At 35.7% G+C, this 17989-nt stretch overlaps 2 protein-coding genes across 2 annotated transcripts; both read right to left on the minus strand.

The window, feature by feature from the left end:
* Positions 1-352: 352 nt before the first annotated feature.
* Positions 353-2104, minus strand: LOC128558728 (uncharacterized). The gene has a single exon (XM_053548897.1). The coding sequence runs from the start codon at positions 2102-2104 to the stop codon at positions 353-355; it is 1752 nt and encodes a 583-aa protein (XP_053404872.1).
* A 14086-nt stretch (positions 2105-16190) lies between these two features.
* Positions 16191-17732, minus strand: LOC123555146 (E3 ubiquitin-protein ligase TRIM17-like). The gene has a single exon (XM_045345796.2). It carries the CDS (start codon positions 17730-17732, stop codon positions 16191-16193), a length of 1542 nt encoding a protein of 513 aa, XP_045201731.2.
* Between the last annotated feature and the right edge of the window lie 257 nt (positions 17733-17989).

Here is a 17989-nt window from a genome sequence, read left to right on the forward strand (position 1 = left end):
TTTATATTTGTAATTACTAACAAAGGAACGTGTTTCCTGGATGTCGAAAATGGATACATGTTCAACTAGACTCGTTTACGCCGTTTGTTAAATGTCATGAACATTTCTATTTTCGCATTTGAAACATTTGAACAAAATCATTTTCACAGAAGTGAACAATGTGCCTATATGTATCTAAAAACATTATTTGAAACTACCGCTATTCATGGCGACGTTTCCAACGTAACCCGTACTATATGTAACTGTGGACATTTGTACATCTCATTTTAAATTCTAATTCATTTCATCCTTTTCCTTTCTAGCAAATTTTTTAATTTCAGACAAGGTACATTACAGTATACCACTGAATTTATTATGTTACTTTTAACAACTGCAACTTCCTTCCACCATTCAGGTTACTTGAAACAGCAATAAGTGATTTGTCCTTCGAAACACAGACTTTAAATGGAAAGTTCATATCTAACTTGTATGATGATAGGACACTACCTGTTTGAGAGATCTGTACAATGGAGTTTGTTCCTTTACTGCAAACAAGGATACAGTCGGATGGTCCTACTGCTACACCCCGTGGTTCCTTGATCTGGTCGTCCTTGACAACAATTCTGCTGTTGCTCTTGATGTCATATATGTAGACAATATTCTCCTGTCTATCGGTAAGAATCACTTTATCTCTTTTTCTTATATATGTACAAGCACTAGTGTCTACAGTATATTCCTTGTTTGGAAAGTTGATATTGAAATCTTTCTCTTCTCCTGAAAGAGATACAATACGAACTGGCTTTGTATAATCGTAAGTTCCAACCACAAATTTAATCTCATCTTTCAGACATATAGACTCATACTTTGTCTTAACTTTACATGTCCTATTCAAAGTTATTTCATTCGATTTACTCACTCGTAGAAAGTGTATCATGTATTTACTACCACTTGTTATAGCCACTTCCTCCTCAGATACAACAACAACACTCTGTGGTAGATACGAAAACTGATATGATCCTACTTTCTCAAGCTTCTCATTGTAAATCAAACATTTCTTGTTGTTATTATCCAGAGCAACTAATCTACCATCCGGCAGGAAATCCAGTCCTGTGTATAACGGTTCCTTCGCATCATCTCCAGTCTGCTTCAGATCAATGGAAGTGATCTTTGTAAACTTCACAATCGGATCTACAGGTGCGATGGGTTTCTCATCTTTCGGTACGGAGTATTTTAAAGTAAGTTGTCCCGGTACAAAATAAGATATCGCGAGTGGGGGCAATTTCAATGTTTCATCAAAATCAAATGAAACAGTAACAGTCTCTAACCTTTGACATTCCTTGTCAACGTTGCTGCTTAGTTCATCGACTTCATTCTTCATTCTCTGTTCGAGTATAAATTGTTGTGATGGCGTCCCGTTCTGATGAACGTTATTAATTGTTTCCAGAGATTTTGTTGCATCAGCAGCATGTTTCTCACTGTCTGACTGCTTCTTTGTCAGCTTATCTAGTGTTTCTTTCTTAAATGATTCAGCGTTATTAGAAACGGAAACAACCAAATCGTCAAACATTTGCATTACATTATCCCGCATTCGTCTGATTTTTAAATACACTTCTTTAACATCTTGATTTAGTTGCTCTTTTGATGACTTGGCATGTTTAACGATCTTTTCAGCTTTCTCTCTTACTTCCTGCAACAGGACTTTTATTTCGGTATTTAACGTCGACGCAGACCTTCCGCAAATCTTCTGTATTTCTACGACACTGTGACATTTCCGGTGATCCACAATAGCACAAGTACTGCAGCAAAGCTGATTCTCATCCTCGCAGAAGAATTCTAAAACTTTTTGATGCTCATCACATCGGTCTAACCCCTTCATATCAAACGTAACTTGTTTCATTTTCACCTCTTTCGCATTCACTAGCTTATGATTTCTCAAGAACGCATGCGTTGTATGTACGTTTGAACATTCTGTACACTGAAACTCGTCACATGTTGAACAAAACACATCAGCTATTGTTTGTTTATCCTTACGGGAACACGGTTGGCACAATGTTTGCTCTATTTGTCCAGGAACTGCATCATTGGAGCTGTTATTTTTCATATTCCCACTCCCCTTTTCCGCCATTTTAAATCGTAAAATAATAAAATTATGTTTAACAATTGCTATTTAAACTATACGTTTAAACCTGTGAAGTTATACATTGACATTAACCCTTAACCCGCTTAGATCAATAAATGAAATGAGGAAGTAAATTGCGTTTCAAATACATGATAATACAAGTTTTGTAAACATACATTTCTTTTTTTTTTGTTTAAATACATTGGTTAATATCATCCTCTCAAGATATGATAATAAAACGTCATGAAAATACCTTAAAATAATGCTTTTTTAGATTAAATCATCTCGTGCGCACGACATCTTATATCGAGCGCACGACATCTTATCTCGTGTGCATTACATATCTTATCTCGTGCGCACAACATCTTATCTCGTGCGCACGACATCTTATCTCTAGCGCACGACATCTTATCTCGTGTGCAGGACATTTTAGCATTTTGAAATAAGCATGGCACACCGGCCTTCCATGGGCTCACTACAAATCTACAGTGTTATTGTTTTCTATTATCAGAAACCCGCCACCAAAAAATAGAAACTAAAGCGTTATTATGTTTTTTTAATTTAATAAAATATTTAGCTGATGGCTAAGGTGGCTGATTTGTGTCATTTTATTATATCGTTCTACTTTAACTGCCAACTGTTAAATGCTAAATGCTAAATGCTAATCGTCTGTTTCATTCTCCTAATAGATTAGGAAAACCGTATCTCTTAATGTCCAGTTGTTGAAAGAAATCAATGTAACTTTCAATTTTTGAAATCATATCATGTCCAATGTCTGAAATAAACCGATAACAGGTTCAACGGGTATTTAGAAAAACGAAAACTGTAGATAGATGATCCATGACTATTCAAACGATGATTTTATTAAATTCCATTGCTCTATGATAGTGTAGTAGGACAGAGTATAAGGGTTCACATAAACTTCCTTGCTATCGAACTAGATTTTATAGCGACGTATTAGAATGTCCGCCTTAGGTGTTAGATGTCCAGAGTTTGGTTTCCGTTCAGGGCTGAAGTATTTTCAGTCTGTTACATTTGGCGCATTTGGTATTCATTATCATGCATATTGCGTTAACAATTTGCATTTATCATTTGATTTGTGAGCTAAAGACAGCTGGGTGAGAAGGGATTCAATTTCAAATAGTCTAAAATCGTTGGTTTTTACATATTTTGATATATCAACTAGACTAGATAAAAAGATCTAGAATGAACGTATGATTAAACTTGTCTTGTCCTACATAACTATGTTCACATTCAGATAAACATGATATGTCAGTACATGGAATGAGATAGTAAATTGCGTTTTCAAAACTTTTTATGGAAGAATGTTTATGGAAGGCCAGTGCACCATGCTTATTGCTAAAACATTAGAGCCTGATATTTAATGCTAAATGCAAAATATTTACAGCTAAATCCCAAAAACATAATGTCAAATGTTGAATGCCAAATGTTAAATGTTAAATATTTAATGATAATTGTAAAATGAAAAATGCTTAATGCCAATTAATTTAACTTTAGGAGTTAAGGAACTGTATCTCTTAAACTAATGAATGTACACTTTCAAATATTGTAACACATAAAATGCTCTACTTATCTGATTCGAGGCAACAACGTCTTTTACAGCTCATGCAAACGAAATGATTATGAGTTCAAAAACGGGAATGGCAAATGTGCATTAAATAGTCTATTGATATATTTAGTTCTTTATTTACATCAGCATTTAGAAGCAATTCTTTGGCATGCAATGTCCTGAATTTCGCAATTAGCATAATAGGCGATGGAGCTTGGATGGTCATTGTACCATTCTGTTTGTTAAATAGTAAGACTTAGTGCAAAGTGCAATTTGCCAATAGTTTAATGTCAAACATTGACTATTTAACGACGATGATAATTGCCAAATGTTAATAGCGAAATGCGATACAATATTATGCCAGATCATTCCATTGCAGGCCATACCAAATTTTTTCAATGGTTAGCGACCCTATCATTTTCGAAACCTACCAAATAGAAAGGAAATAAAGTAGGGAAAGAGTCGATAAGAACTCAACCTTTATTTTCAATACCTGGCAAGTTTTACACCCTTGACAGTTCAACCAGTGTTCTCAATTTTAAGCGGCAACTCTAACATTTTAATTACTTACAATTGTAAGGATGTATACATAATAGAACAGGCAATTGTGTTGATGATTTATAAGCCGTCACTGGCGACTTTTTAACTTAAAGGATATTAAGCATAGATCTACTTATGTATGGCCTTGTCTTTACCGTTTAACGATTAACATAAAAGATATGGCAGTTTGTATTTGGCATTCATTAACTTGCATTTAGCATTTGGCAATTGGAATTGCGTACCGACCTTCCATACATCTTGAATACATTCACTTGAGGAGAACGTTGGCCTAGTGGTTAAGCTGTCTGTCGCTTAACACCTGGGTCGTGGGTTCGAAACACACTGTGTCACAACCACGTCCGTCTTCTGACACCAGTATTGACATTTACAGGTAGCGGACTCGAGAGTGGCTCAAATAAGCTTTATGCTTTAATGACAAGCGAGCTAAAATAGATTAATATTCTAGTAAACGAAATACATACACAGTAAATTGATGAATGCGGCTTGGAACATTATTATTGCAAACTACTAGTTGCTGATTGCCTTTCGACTTTATTTCTAAGTGTTCGTTAGACTAGTCACAAGTAGTCCAAAATCTACTTACATAAAGGAGATGTTGTTGAGTAGTAAAGGTAATACTGAAATCTGAATTGACAGAATGACATGTTTTAATTTTTATTTAAAATAGTCAATACAAAAAAAAGAAAAATTGGCATTTTCAAACTAGTAAGGACCCTTGGGAGATGCAAAGTCTATACCATGGAATGGCCAAATCTGAGGAAGAAATACTGATTTCACAGTGAGGTGTTAATACACGATACAAGTCTATACACCACATTTTTTTAGATCGTGGATCCATATTTGACATATTACTTAAATATCAAAAATATTCCGTACACAAAAGAAATACTGGTACGTATATTTTGAGTGTTTTGAGCTCCCAGCTGGTGCTTTTTCACTGTTCATTCATGGGCGGTGTCCCACTTTGTTCCCTTGTTCACTCTTTTTGTCCTTCCTGTTCGTTTGTTTTCTGTGACTCTGTTTGTGAGCAGCGTGCGCGTTTGTGTGTGTATGTGTGTGTTGGTTTCGCGTCCGTGCTTGTCCGGCTATGTTTTGGGTAGGCTGCATTCTTTGAACGTGGCCTAAATTTTTAAATATTCACCCTTTTACTGTTCTACCAACTCTCACATTTCTTTACCCCATCCCCGTTTTTGTATCTTTCAAATAATTAAAATGTACTTCTGGTGGCTGTTTTAGCAGCCCGTCTGCTATACGTTTGCATTACATATTCTTTTGGTGGAGGACCTACTTTGCGATGTGTGGCTCTATCTGTGTTTGTTGGAAGCTCTATACTTTTATGAAAGCTACATTTGTGAAAATGTTGGAATACAGGAGACATGGAAATTCCACGAAAACTAGGGTTTCTAAACCGCAACCATTTCCCAAATTTTCTTAGTAATAAACGGGACATTATTCTTACATTATGCACGAGGTGGCTATGATACTTCACCCTCTTTACTTATCTAATATTGGTCAACAAGAATACACAATATCAAAGCTATAGCTTATTGTTTTTTTTAAGTTAACCTAAACAAACAGTTTAGACAAATTATTTTTCTATGTCTAGTAAGGGTTATAATATGAATGAAATGCATCAGAGAGTTATCGGTCATGTCTATTTTACTTAACTAATTATAGTTATCATGCCAACAAAAAAATTAAGGCTGACGTATTTAAAAGGCTTCCTAATTTCATGCAAGAAATACCAATTTTAGTACAAGAATGGCATTTTTCTTTCTGAGCAGGTTACCTTAACGTTATTATAATAGTCATAATAAGATAGTTACCACTAGGGTTTATATCGCTGTCCTTTAGAATGTTTACGTCAAAAGTACCCAAAAACCAGGGCCTTAGACCTTTTAGCCATGGTGGAATGTTTAACAACGGGACACTTAGATCGCAAGATAGTATCGCAGCACATTCTGTTGCAACTAGTGTGCTTTACTATTTTTAGTTTTAGGTATCATGAAATAGTTTTCTATTTAGGAAGCACACAATGTGCGGTCTATTCGTGGCCTAAGAAAATTATTACGGACTTGAACCATTAGATAAGAAAGACATTATGAGTAAATGACCCGCTGGGTTTAGCCTTTTTATCCTACCTCCCTGCGAAATAAAGGGCAAAATCTAGGGGTATAATAAATTTGCTTTGTCAGGTCAGTGACTAAATGAACTTTTGCCGGAATTCTTTTTTGACTTTTTTTTTTTAAAAAAGAAGCCATTTTGCTCTTTGTTATTTTTTTTTAGATCAACCACTAAAGGCATATTTATTTTGCAACGATTAAGCCTCAGCAATTTTCATAAACGAGCTTTTATTAGCTACATGACACCGGCAATATATATTTGCAATTACCGTTTTTATAACAGAATCGCTTAAGGTACAGGACGCTGAGTATCCAGAGCGTTTGCGATAATTTCTGCATTTAAATCAAGGAATATTGCATTTGGAAAGGAATGTTTTTGAATCAGATCGTCGAGGACACGGGTACCTGTCTTTTCTTTCAAGTGGCCTTATGGGCTGTCGATATATTTAACCCGGGTCTAACGGTTGCTTCTTGAGTATTCAACTAGCAACTTAACTTTGGATGAAACTTTGCTGGGCAGCAAATTCAAGTTATTTCATCATGTTAAGTAGTACTGAAAAGTCGGGTACAAAACGTAAGGTTAGCCTTAGTTTTTCCTCTTATATTTTATAATGTTTATAATTTTTAAAGCTATTGCAAACTAAATTATAGAAGAGGCTGTGTAAGTTGGTCAATATAGATCAGTGGCGTACTAAACTTTTGTTGAATCAGAGATCTACCAAGTTGGTGGATTATTCTGAGTAAAACAAAGATTTCTTTAAATCACACTGTAGGATAAATAGAACATCAGTTTATTGTCTTACAAATTTTAATTTATTAGGTTCGTCTACGAAAAAATAAAGGACTCGGCTAGAGCGTCGACTGTCATATTTTCTCCGACTTCACCTATTTACTTTAAATTGCTAGCGACGTTGTTAGCGTGGCCGCCTTCGTATCAACAGGTGTGTAGTTTTATCCCCGGATGGAACTTGGTATTTTCTCCTACCCGATTTACTACAATAGTGACAGACGTGTTTGACTGACTCATGCGGTGGGTATGGAGATCATTCTAAAGTGTTGGTCGGTTCTGAAAAGAAAAGGGGAGAAGTGTAATGATAGTAGGAGTAAAAGCCATTTCCAACATACTTGCTTTAGGGTTACTTTCCAGTGAAGTAGCCGCCTACGGACCAAGAGGCCTGGTGTTCGATAAATGGAATACTACCTCATTTACAGGGCTTTTTTTTCTTGTAAGTATATTGCCTCCTGCTCAAGTCGATCCTATTGTAAAAAACATGATCATAGATTTCAGTTGCGTTTTCTACTCCCCATATACAATATAACATTAGGTTATAATTTGAAAATGTCAAATAAACAACATTGCAATTTCATAATTAAAAATCAAATAGACCAATGGGCTAAAGAAAGAATCCAAATCTGAAAAATTGCATACTTAGAGTTTTAAGTAAATAGTGTATTACATTCTGTTTCATTGAAGGTTCCATGTTCATTGCCGTTTGAATGCATCTGCGGATGTCTCTAAATTGCTTTTTGTACTTTTAGCATGTGTAAATGTTGAGTTCTGCTCAACCCGGGGCTAGAGGGCGTGGACGGTAGCATGCATTTCCACTACCGTCCATGAACAGGCTCAATCAAACCGAGCCTGCAATATTTTCGTTTTTGCCGTGTTGAGCGACTTGTGAAGTTTCTAATTTTCTCTATTTTAATGCATGCTTCCCTGTATCCAATTTGGAAACAAATACAAGTCAGTGAAATGATAGAACATGTCATGTTTTATAGATAAAAATGGCCAACTTCCTGAGCAAGGTCATTTTAATTCATCCATGTATTTATAATTTTATCATTTTTAGCTCGACTTTTCGAAGAAAAAGTAGAGCTATTGCACTCGCCCCTGTGTCGGCGTCGGCGTCGCCGTTGGTTAAAGTTTTTGATAAAGTCAAATATCTCTGTTACTATCAAAGCTATTGACTTGAAATTTAAAATGGTTATTTACTATCAAAGTCTACACCAGGAGAAACAATCACCATAACTCTGATTTGAATGAATTATGCCCCTTTTTATCATAGAATTTTTGTTAAAGTTTTTGATAAAGTCAAGTACCTCTGTTACTATCAAAGTTATTGACTTGAAAATTAGTATAGTTATTTACCATCTGTTACTATCAAAGTCTACACCAAGAGAAACAATCTCCATAACTCTGATTTGAATTTTGACAGAATTATGCCCCTTTTTAACTTAAAATATTTGTTAAAACTTTTGATAAAGTCAAATATCTCTGTTACTAGGAAAGCTTTTGACTTGAAACTTAAAATACTTATTTACCATCAAAGTCTACACCAGGAGAAACAGTCACCATAACTTTGATTGAATTTTAACAGAGTTATGCCCCTTTATAACTTAGAATATTTTGTTAAAAGTTTTGATAAAGTCAAATATCTCTGTTACTATTAAAGCTTTTGACTTGAATCTCAAAATAGTTATTTACTATCAAAATCTACACCAGGAGACACAATTTCCATAACTCTGATTTGAATTTTGAAGAGCTATGTCCCTTTTTAACTTGGATTTTTTTTTTACTGGCAAAGCTCTAATTCAGAGTCAAGCACTGAGAAAAATTGAGCGCGCTGTCGTACGGACAGCTCTTGCTATTATAGTATTACCACATTTATGAAGCACTGTTTTCATGCATATGTACATGTTTACAAGTGCTTTACAGAATACAACTCTAACACGAAAAATTAACAAAACCAGACAAACATATGTACATATTTCAAAAAACGTGACCCTAGGATAAAATACTGTTTAACACTGTTATATGAAAGGAAAAAATGTATCGGTCAGTCTGCGAAATGTTGTACAAGGAAGTAGGGTTTTAGCAAGCTTTTAAAAGCAACCAGCTTGTCAGCCTCTCTAATGGTGACAGGAAGGAAGTTCCAGAACTTGGAAGCAATGGACAAACTTGTGCCTTGTGATCTTAGTTTCAATCATATCCGTTATATAGGCAGGTGATTGATTGTGAAACGCCCTAAAAGGTTTGGACAAAACCTTGTATTGTACAGTGTTTTTCACTGGCAACTAATCCTTCAGAACCTGTGTAATATGACTGAGAGAATGCTATGAATCAAATGACTGTATCTGGATAACCTGAAATAATTCATTGTTATGTGTATGTGTTTTCTATTAAAAAAATCACGTATTTTGTCTGATCAGATGTACTTTATTTTCTGTTGATCTAGTTATTGGCTGATTACCGGATATAAATTGTCCATGCTAATTATAAAAAATACTGTTTAACATTATTATTGGCATTTTCTGAACACTTTAAAACAAGTCTAAAATCACCTGAAGGGGATTACTTTTATTTACACTGTCCCATGTCTTTGGAACATGGTGGGGGTAAGAGTGAGGTTGGGTGCGCACCACATACCGGTTTAAGCACCCCAGTGGTGTTTTTTGCCACTGACCGTTCCAAGGCGGTGCCCCATTGTGTTCCTTTGTTTGTTCGTTTTGTCCTTGTGTGTTGACTTTGTGTGCGCGCGTGTGTGTGTGTTGTTCGTTTTGTCCTTATGTGTTGGCTTTGAGTATGTGTGTGTGTGTGTGGTGCACGCGTCTGTGTGTTGTGGGTGTGGTGCACGCGTCTGCGTGCTGGGGGTTTCGTTTTGAGGAGGCTGCGTTTTTGGTGCGTGGCATTCCCTGTTTGATATTTTTCTTTGTTTGTTTTTTTTTTTTTTAGATTTTCTGTTTTAGATTTCAATAAGTGTTTTCCCAAAAAGCTCTTGATTGATATACTCATTATCTTCTGTCTCTCGGCAAATATCAAATGCAAGATTGCCACTGATTGTTTCAGTTAAACTATAATCAAACTGTTCGATTGTAAAACGCACTTAACATGTTATTTTAACATCTGCAATTTTCATCCACCATTTATGTTGTTTGTGACTGCAACAGTTGATTTATCCTTTGAAACACCGACTCTGAACGCACATTCCATATCTAACTCGTACGACGTTACGACTCAACCTGTAGGTGTGATCTGTAAAATAGGATCTGTTTTATTACTGCAAACCAGGAAACAGTCGGATGGACCTACTGAATGGTGTCTTGATTTGATCGTCCTTGACAACAACCCTTGTGTTGGTTCCGATGTCATACATGTTGACAGTATGATCAACACTATCAGTGAGAACCACTTTGATACTGCTCCGGATTCATGTACACACACAGTTACCTAAAGCATATTTCCTGTTCGGAAAATTGAAACTGAAACCTGTCTCTTATCCTGACAGAGATACAATACTAACAGGCCTTGAGTCATCAATAGTTCCAACAACAAATTGTTTCTCATCTTTCATACATATAGAATAGAAAAACTGGAAACTCCACATGTCCCTCAACACAACAAAAATGAAAATGTTGCAGGCTCGGTTTGATTGAGCCTGTTCATGGACGGTAGTGGAAATGCATGCTACCGTCTTCGCCCTCTATCCCCAGGTTGAGCAGAACTCAACATTTACACTTGCTAAAAGTACCAAAAAAAAAAAACAATTTAAAGACATCCGCAGATGTGTTCATACGACGGTGCACATGAAACCTTCAATGCTACACTAGTGTGCAATTCCATGAAAAGTGGCATATGATCCCCAGTTAAAATAATCGGTTTGCCTTAACGAGAAAACAATGGGCAGAACTAAACAAACTGAAATTTAGAAAGGGTGTCTCAGGTTATGGAGCCTGCATGTCACAGAAACTGTCAAAAGACAAAATTAAAAAGCAGGCACCATAACCAAGGGGTGATTATACAATACCAAACGCTATGAAAGCAGACGTATTGGAACCACCCAGGCCGAAAGGTTCATGCTGAGAAACTAAACAGTACCAGTAACATGACATAAAAGTCGTGCTGAACGATCCATATTTAGCCGTTACCTTACATGTCTTTTTCAAAGTTATTTCATTAGATGTACTGACATGTAGAAAGTCTTGTGTCCACCACTTGTTATCTCCATTTACTCTTCAGACACGGCGACGACACTTTGGGATGGATACTATAATTGAAACGACCCTACTTTCTCAATTTTATTGTAAATCAAGCATTTCATGTTGCAATTATTAACAGCGAGTCTACCATCCGGCAGGAAATCTAGTCCCGAGTACAGTGGTTCCTCCGGATCATCTTCTGTCTGTTTCACATCAATTGAAGCAATCTTTGTTAATCTAAATTTTGGATCTTCAATAGCGATAGGTTCGACGGCCTTTGGTAAAAAGCATTTTAATGTCAGTTATCCTGGAACACAATCAGAGATTGGAAGTGGCGGCAGTTTCAATGTTTCATCAAAGTCAATCGAAACGGCCACGGTCTCTAACTTTGGCATGCCCTGTCAGCGTTGCTGCCAAGTTCATTGGCATGCTTGTTCATAGTATGTTCCAATATGAACTGTTGTGATGGCATCCCGTTCTGATAAACGTTATCGACTAACACAACAGATTTTTTCTACATCAGCAAAAAGTATCTCACTGTTTGATTGTCTCTTTGTCAGTTTATCGCGTGAGTTTGTCTTAAATGATTCAGCGTCTTTTTTCAACGGAAAATTCCAAATCGTCAAACATTTTCATCACACCATCTAGCATTCTTCTTACTGGTAAAGATATCACTTGAATATCTTTGTTCAGTAGTTGTTTTGAAGATTTGGTAGTTTTTGCGAGTATTTAAACTTTCTCTTTTAGTTTCAGCTCTGTGACCTGTAATTTTGAACTTGTAGGTGCAGACGTTTCGGCAATCTTCTGTATTTCTACGACTCTGTGGCATTTTTGGTGGTTCACAACATCAAAGGTACTGCAGCAAAGCTGATTCTCATCTTCACAAAAGAATTCTAAAACAGTTCTATGTTATTCACACTTGTCTAATCCCTTCATGTCAAACGGAATATGTTTTGTATTCACTTCATTTGAGTCCACAAGTTGATGAGTCTTCATACACTGGTAAACGTCATGTATTTGTGAGCAGTCCGAACATTGAACTTCGCTACATGTTGGACAATAGACTGACGCCGCCGTTTGCATATCCTTATTCAAACATGGCTAACAATGCATGTCATCTCTCTTCAAGAACTCTGTATGTCTTCTTCTCCCAGGAACTTGGTCAGGTTCATCATATTTTCTCGACATTTTCTTTTTTCTCCATCTATATTTAACCACCAAGTTGATAACAACTTTTATGTAACGTTTTGTGAATAAGATAAAAGATTTATCAGAGTGTATTTTAATGTTATGAATAAACATAACCTTATGTTTGTTCGAATTAAAAGGCACTGGGACAACACGGTCCACGGTACAACCCGGAAAAGTCGATCCTGGTCATACCAGGGACATCCCGAAACATGTTTAAGGATAACCTGGACCATGTTTAAGAATGTTCTAGACCACATATATCAACAAAATGTATAAAATTCTAATGTTCGAGAATGTACGGTAGGCATATAGTTGAAAACTGTTAACTGTCTGTGAATTTCATGAGCTGTACAATGTTATAGAGGACACGAACCATGTGTCAGAAATATAATTTGATTTTAATAGTAATTACGTTATCAACAATGATTTCTAGAACAAAGCAACAGCCGCCACACGGCACTTAAAGACTGCCGTTGTGATATTTGATAAAATTTACGTGAACATTCTGTGGAAGCATAGAATGAAACTGAGTTATAATAGCAGTTTTAGCTTTGCCCCTTTTATGGTCCGCTAGATGTTAAAACAACATGTATATGCTTTATTCCCCTGAACTACTGGACTGATCACCACCAAACTTGGTCTGTAGCATTATTGAAATGGTTCCGCTTGACCCATTTAAGACCCCTCTTGTTAACACTGAATACAAATGTGAGCATCAATGGCTCAGTGTCAGACCTATATTCAAAGTCAAATAGTCAAGTTCTTGTGATCGCCTTAGGACCACCATGACCCTTTTTAATACAATGTATATTGATTTTCATATTGTTTGACTTGCTAAATTGTTTGGTTTGGCGATTGAGAATGAAGATAACTCCTGTATGTTGAGAATAGATTTAAAAGCATTATAAGAACATCCTTTGGAAATATTAAACACAGGCAAACACAAACAGTTTGTGGAAGCTTAAACCGGTTTATGGTGCGTAGCCGACCACACTCTTACCCCCACCATGTTTCAAAGTCACGGGACATTGTAAATAAAAGTAATCCAGCCATGTGAATCTCAAACACAAGCAATGGAAACAAAAGGCATGGCAGGTGAAAAACAAAAATGCCCTTGCATAAGCATGCAAAAAGAAAACCTTAAGAACCAGATAACGTATGTACTCAATGCCTTTGCTGAAGACAGAGCAACAAGAGAAACACCCAAAAGGGCCCATTGAAACAGCCCAGAAGTCAGAAGTTAAAAACAGTTCAGTCCTGATGGGATTTAAAAACTGCTTATCACAGGTTCATCCCCCTCTTTCGTCAGACACATACAAAGTTGGAAGCATGATGTCTAGCTGTGAACGGATTGATAGCTCAATGTATGTAAAATATTAAATACTGTAAAGCTGGTTATATTTGCAAAGGTTTAATTTTCACTATATTCGCGGTCAATATTGATAGCGTGAAATCTAAACACCGCGGTTTGTTGTTACCGCGAATATACATTTCACCAAAGAAAATCACTCTATTTCAAACTTTACTCATCAGCATTATTGACTTTGTTTTTTGTTACTTTAAATTGTATGCGTCAAATTGCAATGTACTTTGTCAGTGCGTGCGGGGGATACATTCACCACATTCACCACCCTCAGTGATAGCTTTAGTTTTATATAAAAATAAACGTATTTTAAAGAAAGAAATATGATACTAACAAAAGATCGTGTATACTCTTTAACCGAGATGAACATCAAAACTGACACATTGCCGATAATTAATGGCTATTTCATCTTTAAAGTTTAACAAATCTAACAAAGGACGATGATGACACCATTTGTTATCGGTTTGAATTGATAAGTTGATGTCATTTTGAAAAATGCCATTCGAAGAAATTGAAAATTGCTTTCTATTCATTCATAAAAATATTAAAATTTTAGAAATGAAACATCAAATAGAACAATATTTTATTAGTTACTAGTATATTTTCAAGAAAACGAAACTCGATAGTTCACTGAGACCGATAACGCTCCCTGCAAAGGAGGTATTTTATTATCTGGTACGATATGAATCCTACTTTCGTTTTCAATCTACCTCAAAATTAGCGTAATTATTATTAATTGCATGACTAGGAAGACTGTCCCACCTTTTTGTTTACAACAAAGGTTTATAATTCCGTGAAATTAAGACTCCGTTAATTCAAAACTCTTCAAAAAAACGCGAACATTTGGCATCGTGAATATAACCCGCTATACAGTATATCAACTAAGCGTCATTCCATATAATCTAAACCGCTTGAAATCAGTTGTTTACTCCGTCAAGACGACTTGCAGAACACATGATCCGGGTCACTAAGAGGTCAAAGATCAAATAGTTTAAATTCATGACCAACCCATATCTTCTAATTCACATAAATGAATTTAATAAGATTAGTATACATTTTAACCTCATTCAGATGAAATGCAGACTGCACAACAATGTCATAAAGATAAAGGTCCCCCTTATAAGTCAAAGATAAAATACTGGTAGCTCGGTATATTTACCCATTGAAAAGATTTTTCTGCTGTTTCAAAGCGGGGTCTGGTGGATGGCAATGACCTCTAGTTACATGTTAGAACGAATGACTGCTTATTCATTTCCACAGGACTTTTTATCTAAAGGCGCATAGAGCAATACGCATTTAGCGTTTATTGTGCCACATTCTGCATGTAGCATCTATAGCATTGATTAGTTCACAATTGGCATTTGACATTCAGTGTAAAAGAACTGATACAGCTATATCTTTGTAGTCTAGTCCAAATCTATTGGATGCACTCTATTGATACCACTAATTTTTGTGTACGATTTAATTGTGTGGGGAAGACAACCGGGTGAGATTGTTTTCAAAAATGTTTGAAATTCTGATTTTGATCATGTTTTACATGTCTACTTGACAGGTCTGTCATTGCAACAACAATTCTTGCAGAGGTGTTCTTTCATCAGTAGAAAGATACAATCAAGTGTATATAGATGACACTTCTTTATTTTCATTAAAACTAAGCAATAATACAAATAATAACACATTACCTATCAGACACATATACATTTTGTGAGTTGTTGATGTACAAACAACCTACTTGACTGCAGTTCACACAAAATTATATTTTACTGATGTTTACTATATACATTTAAATGACAGTATTAAACACTTTTTTTACGATCAATTTTGTAGTATCAAAGTAAAACGCGTTTGTACACAAATAACTTTTGATATATGCTAATGAAAAGGTCCCCTTTTTACCAACAAATTTATTATTGTTGAAATCATCTGATTACAGAATATGGATAATCATGCTTTTCTCTTGGCAAATATAAAAAACTAACATATCATTGATGGGTCAAATTGCATATTAAAACAATTCAATCAATTCATAATTTTGAACGTCATTCGACACAATTATTAGTATCTTCTCCAGCCAAAATATTTGATTAAGGCAGATTAAAGTATGTCATTGAACTTTAAACAGCTGCAACTTTCTTTCACCATTCGCGTTATTTGTGACAGCAACAAGTGATTTGTCCTTCGAAACACAGACTCTGTTTGGATATTTCATTTCTAGCTTATAGGATGATAGAAATCGACCTGTTTGGGAGATCTGAACAATAGAATTGGTTTCATTACTACAAACTAGGAGACAGTCGGATGGACCTTCTGCTACACTACATGGTTCCTTGATCTGGTCGTCCTTGACAACGACTCTGGTGTTGCCCTTGATGTCATATATGTAGACAGTATGCTCGTATCTATCGGTGAGAACCACTTTGTCACTGTTACGGGTATATAAGTAAAAGCACTAGTGGATAAAGGATATTTCTTGTTTGGAAAGTTGATACCGAAATCTTTCTCTTCTCCTGACAGTGATACAATACGAATTGGTCTTGTATTATCAATAGTTCCAACTATAAAGTTTCTCTCATCTTTCATACATATAGAGTCATACTTTGTTGATACTTTATATGTCCTATTCAAATATATACCATTAGACTCACTGACATGTAGAAAGTCTATCTTGTATCCACCAGTACTTGTTATCGCTACTTCCTCCTCAGATACAGCAACTACACTCTGTGGTATATACAATAACTGGTATGATCCTATTTTCTCAAGTCTCTTATTGTAAATCAAACAGCTTTTGTTTTTATTATCAACAGCAAATAGTCTATCATCTGGTAGGAAATCTAGTCCTGAGTATAACGGTTCCTTGACATGTTTAGTCTGCTTTAGATCAATGGAAGCAATCTTCGTTAATTTAACAATCGGATCTACAGGTGTTATAGGTTTCATAGTTTCCGGTACAGAATATTTTATTGTCAGTTGTCCCGGAACGTAATCAGAAATCGAATGTGGGGGCAATTTCAATGTTTCATCAAAATCAAATGAAAAGGTCACAGTCTCTAACCTTTGACATTCCTTGTCAACGTTGTTGCTAAGTTCGTCAATTTGCTTCTTCATTCTCTGTTCCATTATAAACTGTTGTGATGCTGTCCCTTTCTGATGAACGTTATCAATTGTTTCCAGAGATTTTGTTGCATGAGTAATATGTTTCTCATTATCAGACTGCTTCTTAGTCAGCTTATCGAGTGTTTCTGTCTTAAATGATTCAGCGTCCTTAGCAACGGAAACTTCCAACTCGTCAAACATTTTCATAACATCATCACGCACTCGTCTAATTTTTAAAGTAACTTCTTTAACATCTTGATCCAGTCGCTCTTTTGACAACTTGGTATATTTAACGACAGTTACAGCTTTCTCTCTTGCTTCCTGCAACTTGACTTTTAACTCGGAACGCGTCGATACAGACCTTCCGGCAATCCTCTGAATCTCTACGACACTATGACATTTTCGGTGAACCACAATAGCACATGTACTGCAGCAAAGCTGATTCTCACCCTCGCAAAAGAATTCTAAAACTTTTTGATGCTCATCACATCGATCTAATCCCTTCATATCAATGGAACCTGGTTTCGTTTTCACCTCTTTCGCATTCACTAACTTGTGATTTCTCAAGAACACGTGCGTTGTATGCACGTTTGAACATTCTGTACACTGAAACTCGTCACATGTTGAACAAAACACCTCAGCTACAGTTTGTGTATTCTTCCTTGAACACGGTTGACACAATATTTTCTTTACTCGTCCAGGAACTACATTACTAAAGAACTTATTTTCCAAATTCTCACTCTCTTTTTCCGCCATTTTTAATCGTTAATTTGTTCTAGTTTAACAAACGCTGTATGAATCTGCCTTTTTGGCATATTTAGATAAGCCGCTGTATACGAGCGTATCATAAATGGAATGAGGAAGTAAATTACGTTTCAAATTGTTACAGAGAAGCAGTAACAAATTTTTTTTTATGTAGCTATAGAATAATAAGCTGCTTAAAATTCACCATATTGATGTAATATTTTCTGATATCTTACATGTACAAGAAAACTGTTAATATTTTTTCATGA

This window comes from Mercenaria mercenaria, chromosome 7, assembly GCF_021730395.1.
Source record: "Mercenaria mercenaria strain notata chromosome 7, MADL_Memer_1, whole genome shotgun sequence".
Taxonomy (NCBI): Eukaryota; Metazoa; Mollusca; class Bivalvia; order Venerida; family Veneridae; genus Mercenaria; species Mercenaria mercenaria.

Excerpts from the sequence above, each read along its gene's own strand:
- LOC128558728 (XM_053548897.1), bottom strand. The coding sequence starts at position 2,104 with ATGGCGGAAAAGGGGAGTGGGAATATGAAAAATAACAGCTCCAATGAT.
- LOC123555146 (XM_045345796.2), bottom strand. The coding sequence starts at position 17,732 with ATGGCGGAAAAAGAGAGTGAGAATTTGGAAAATAAGTTCTTTAGTAAT.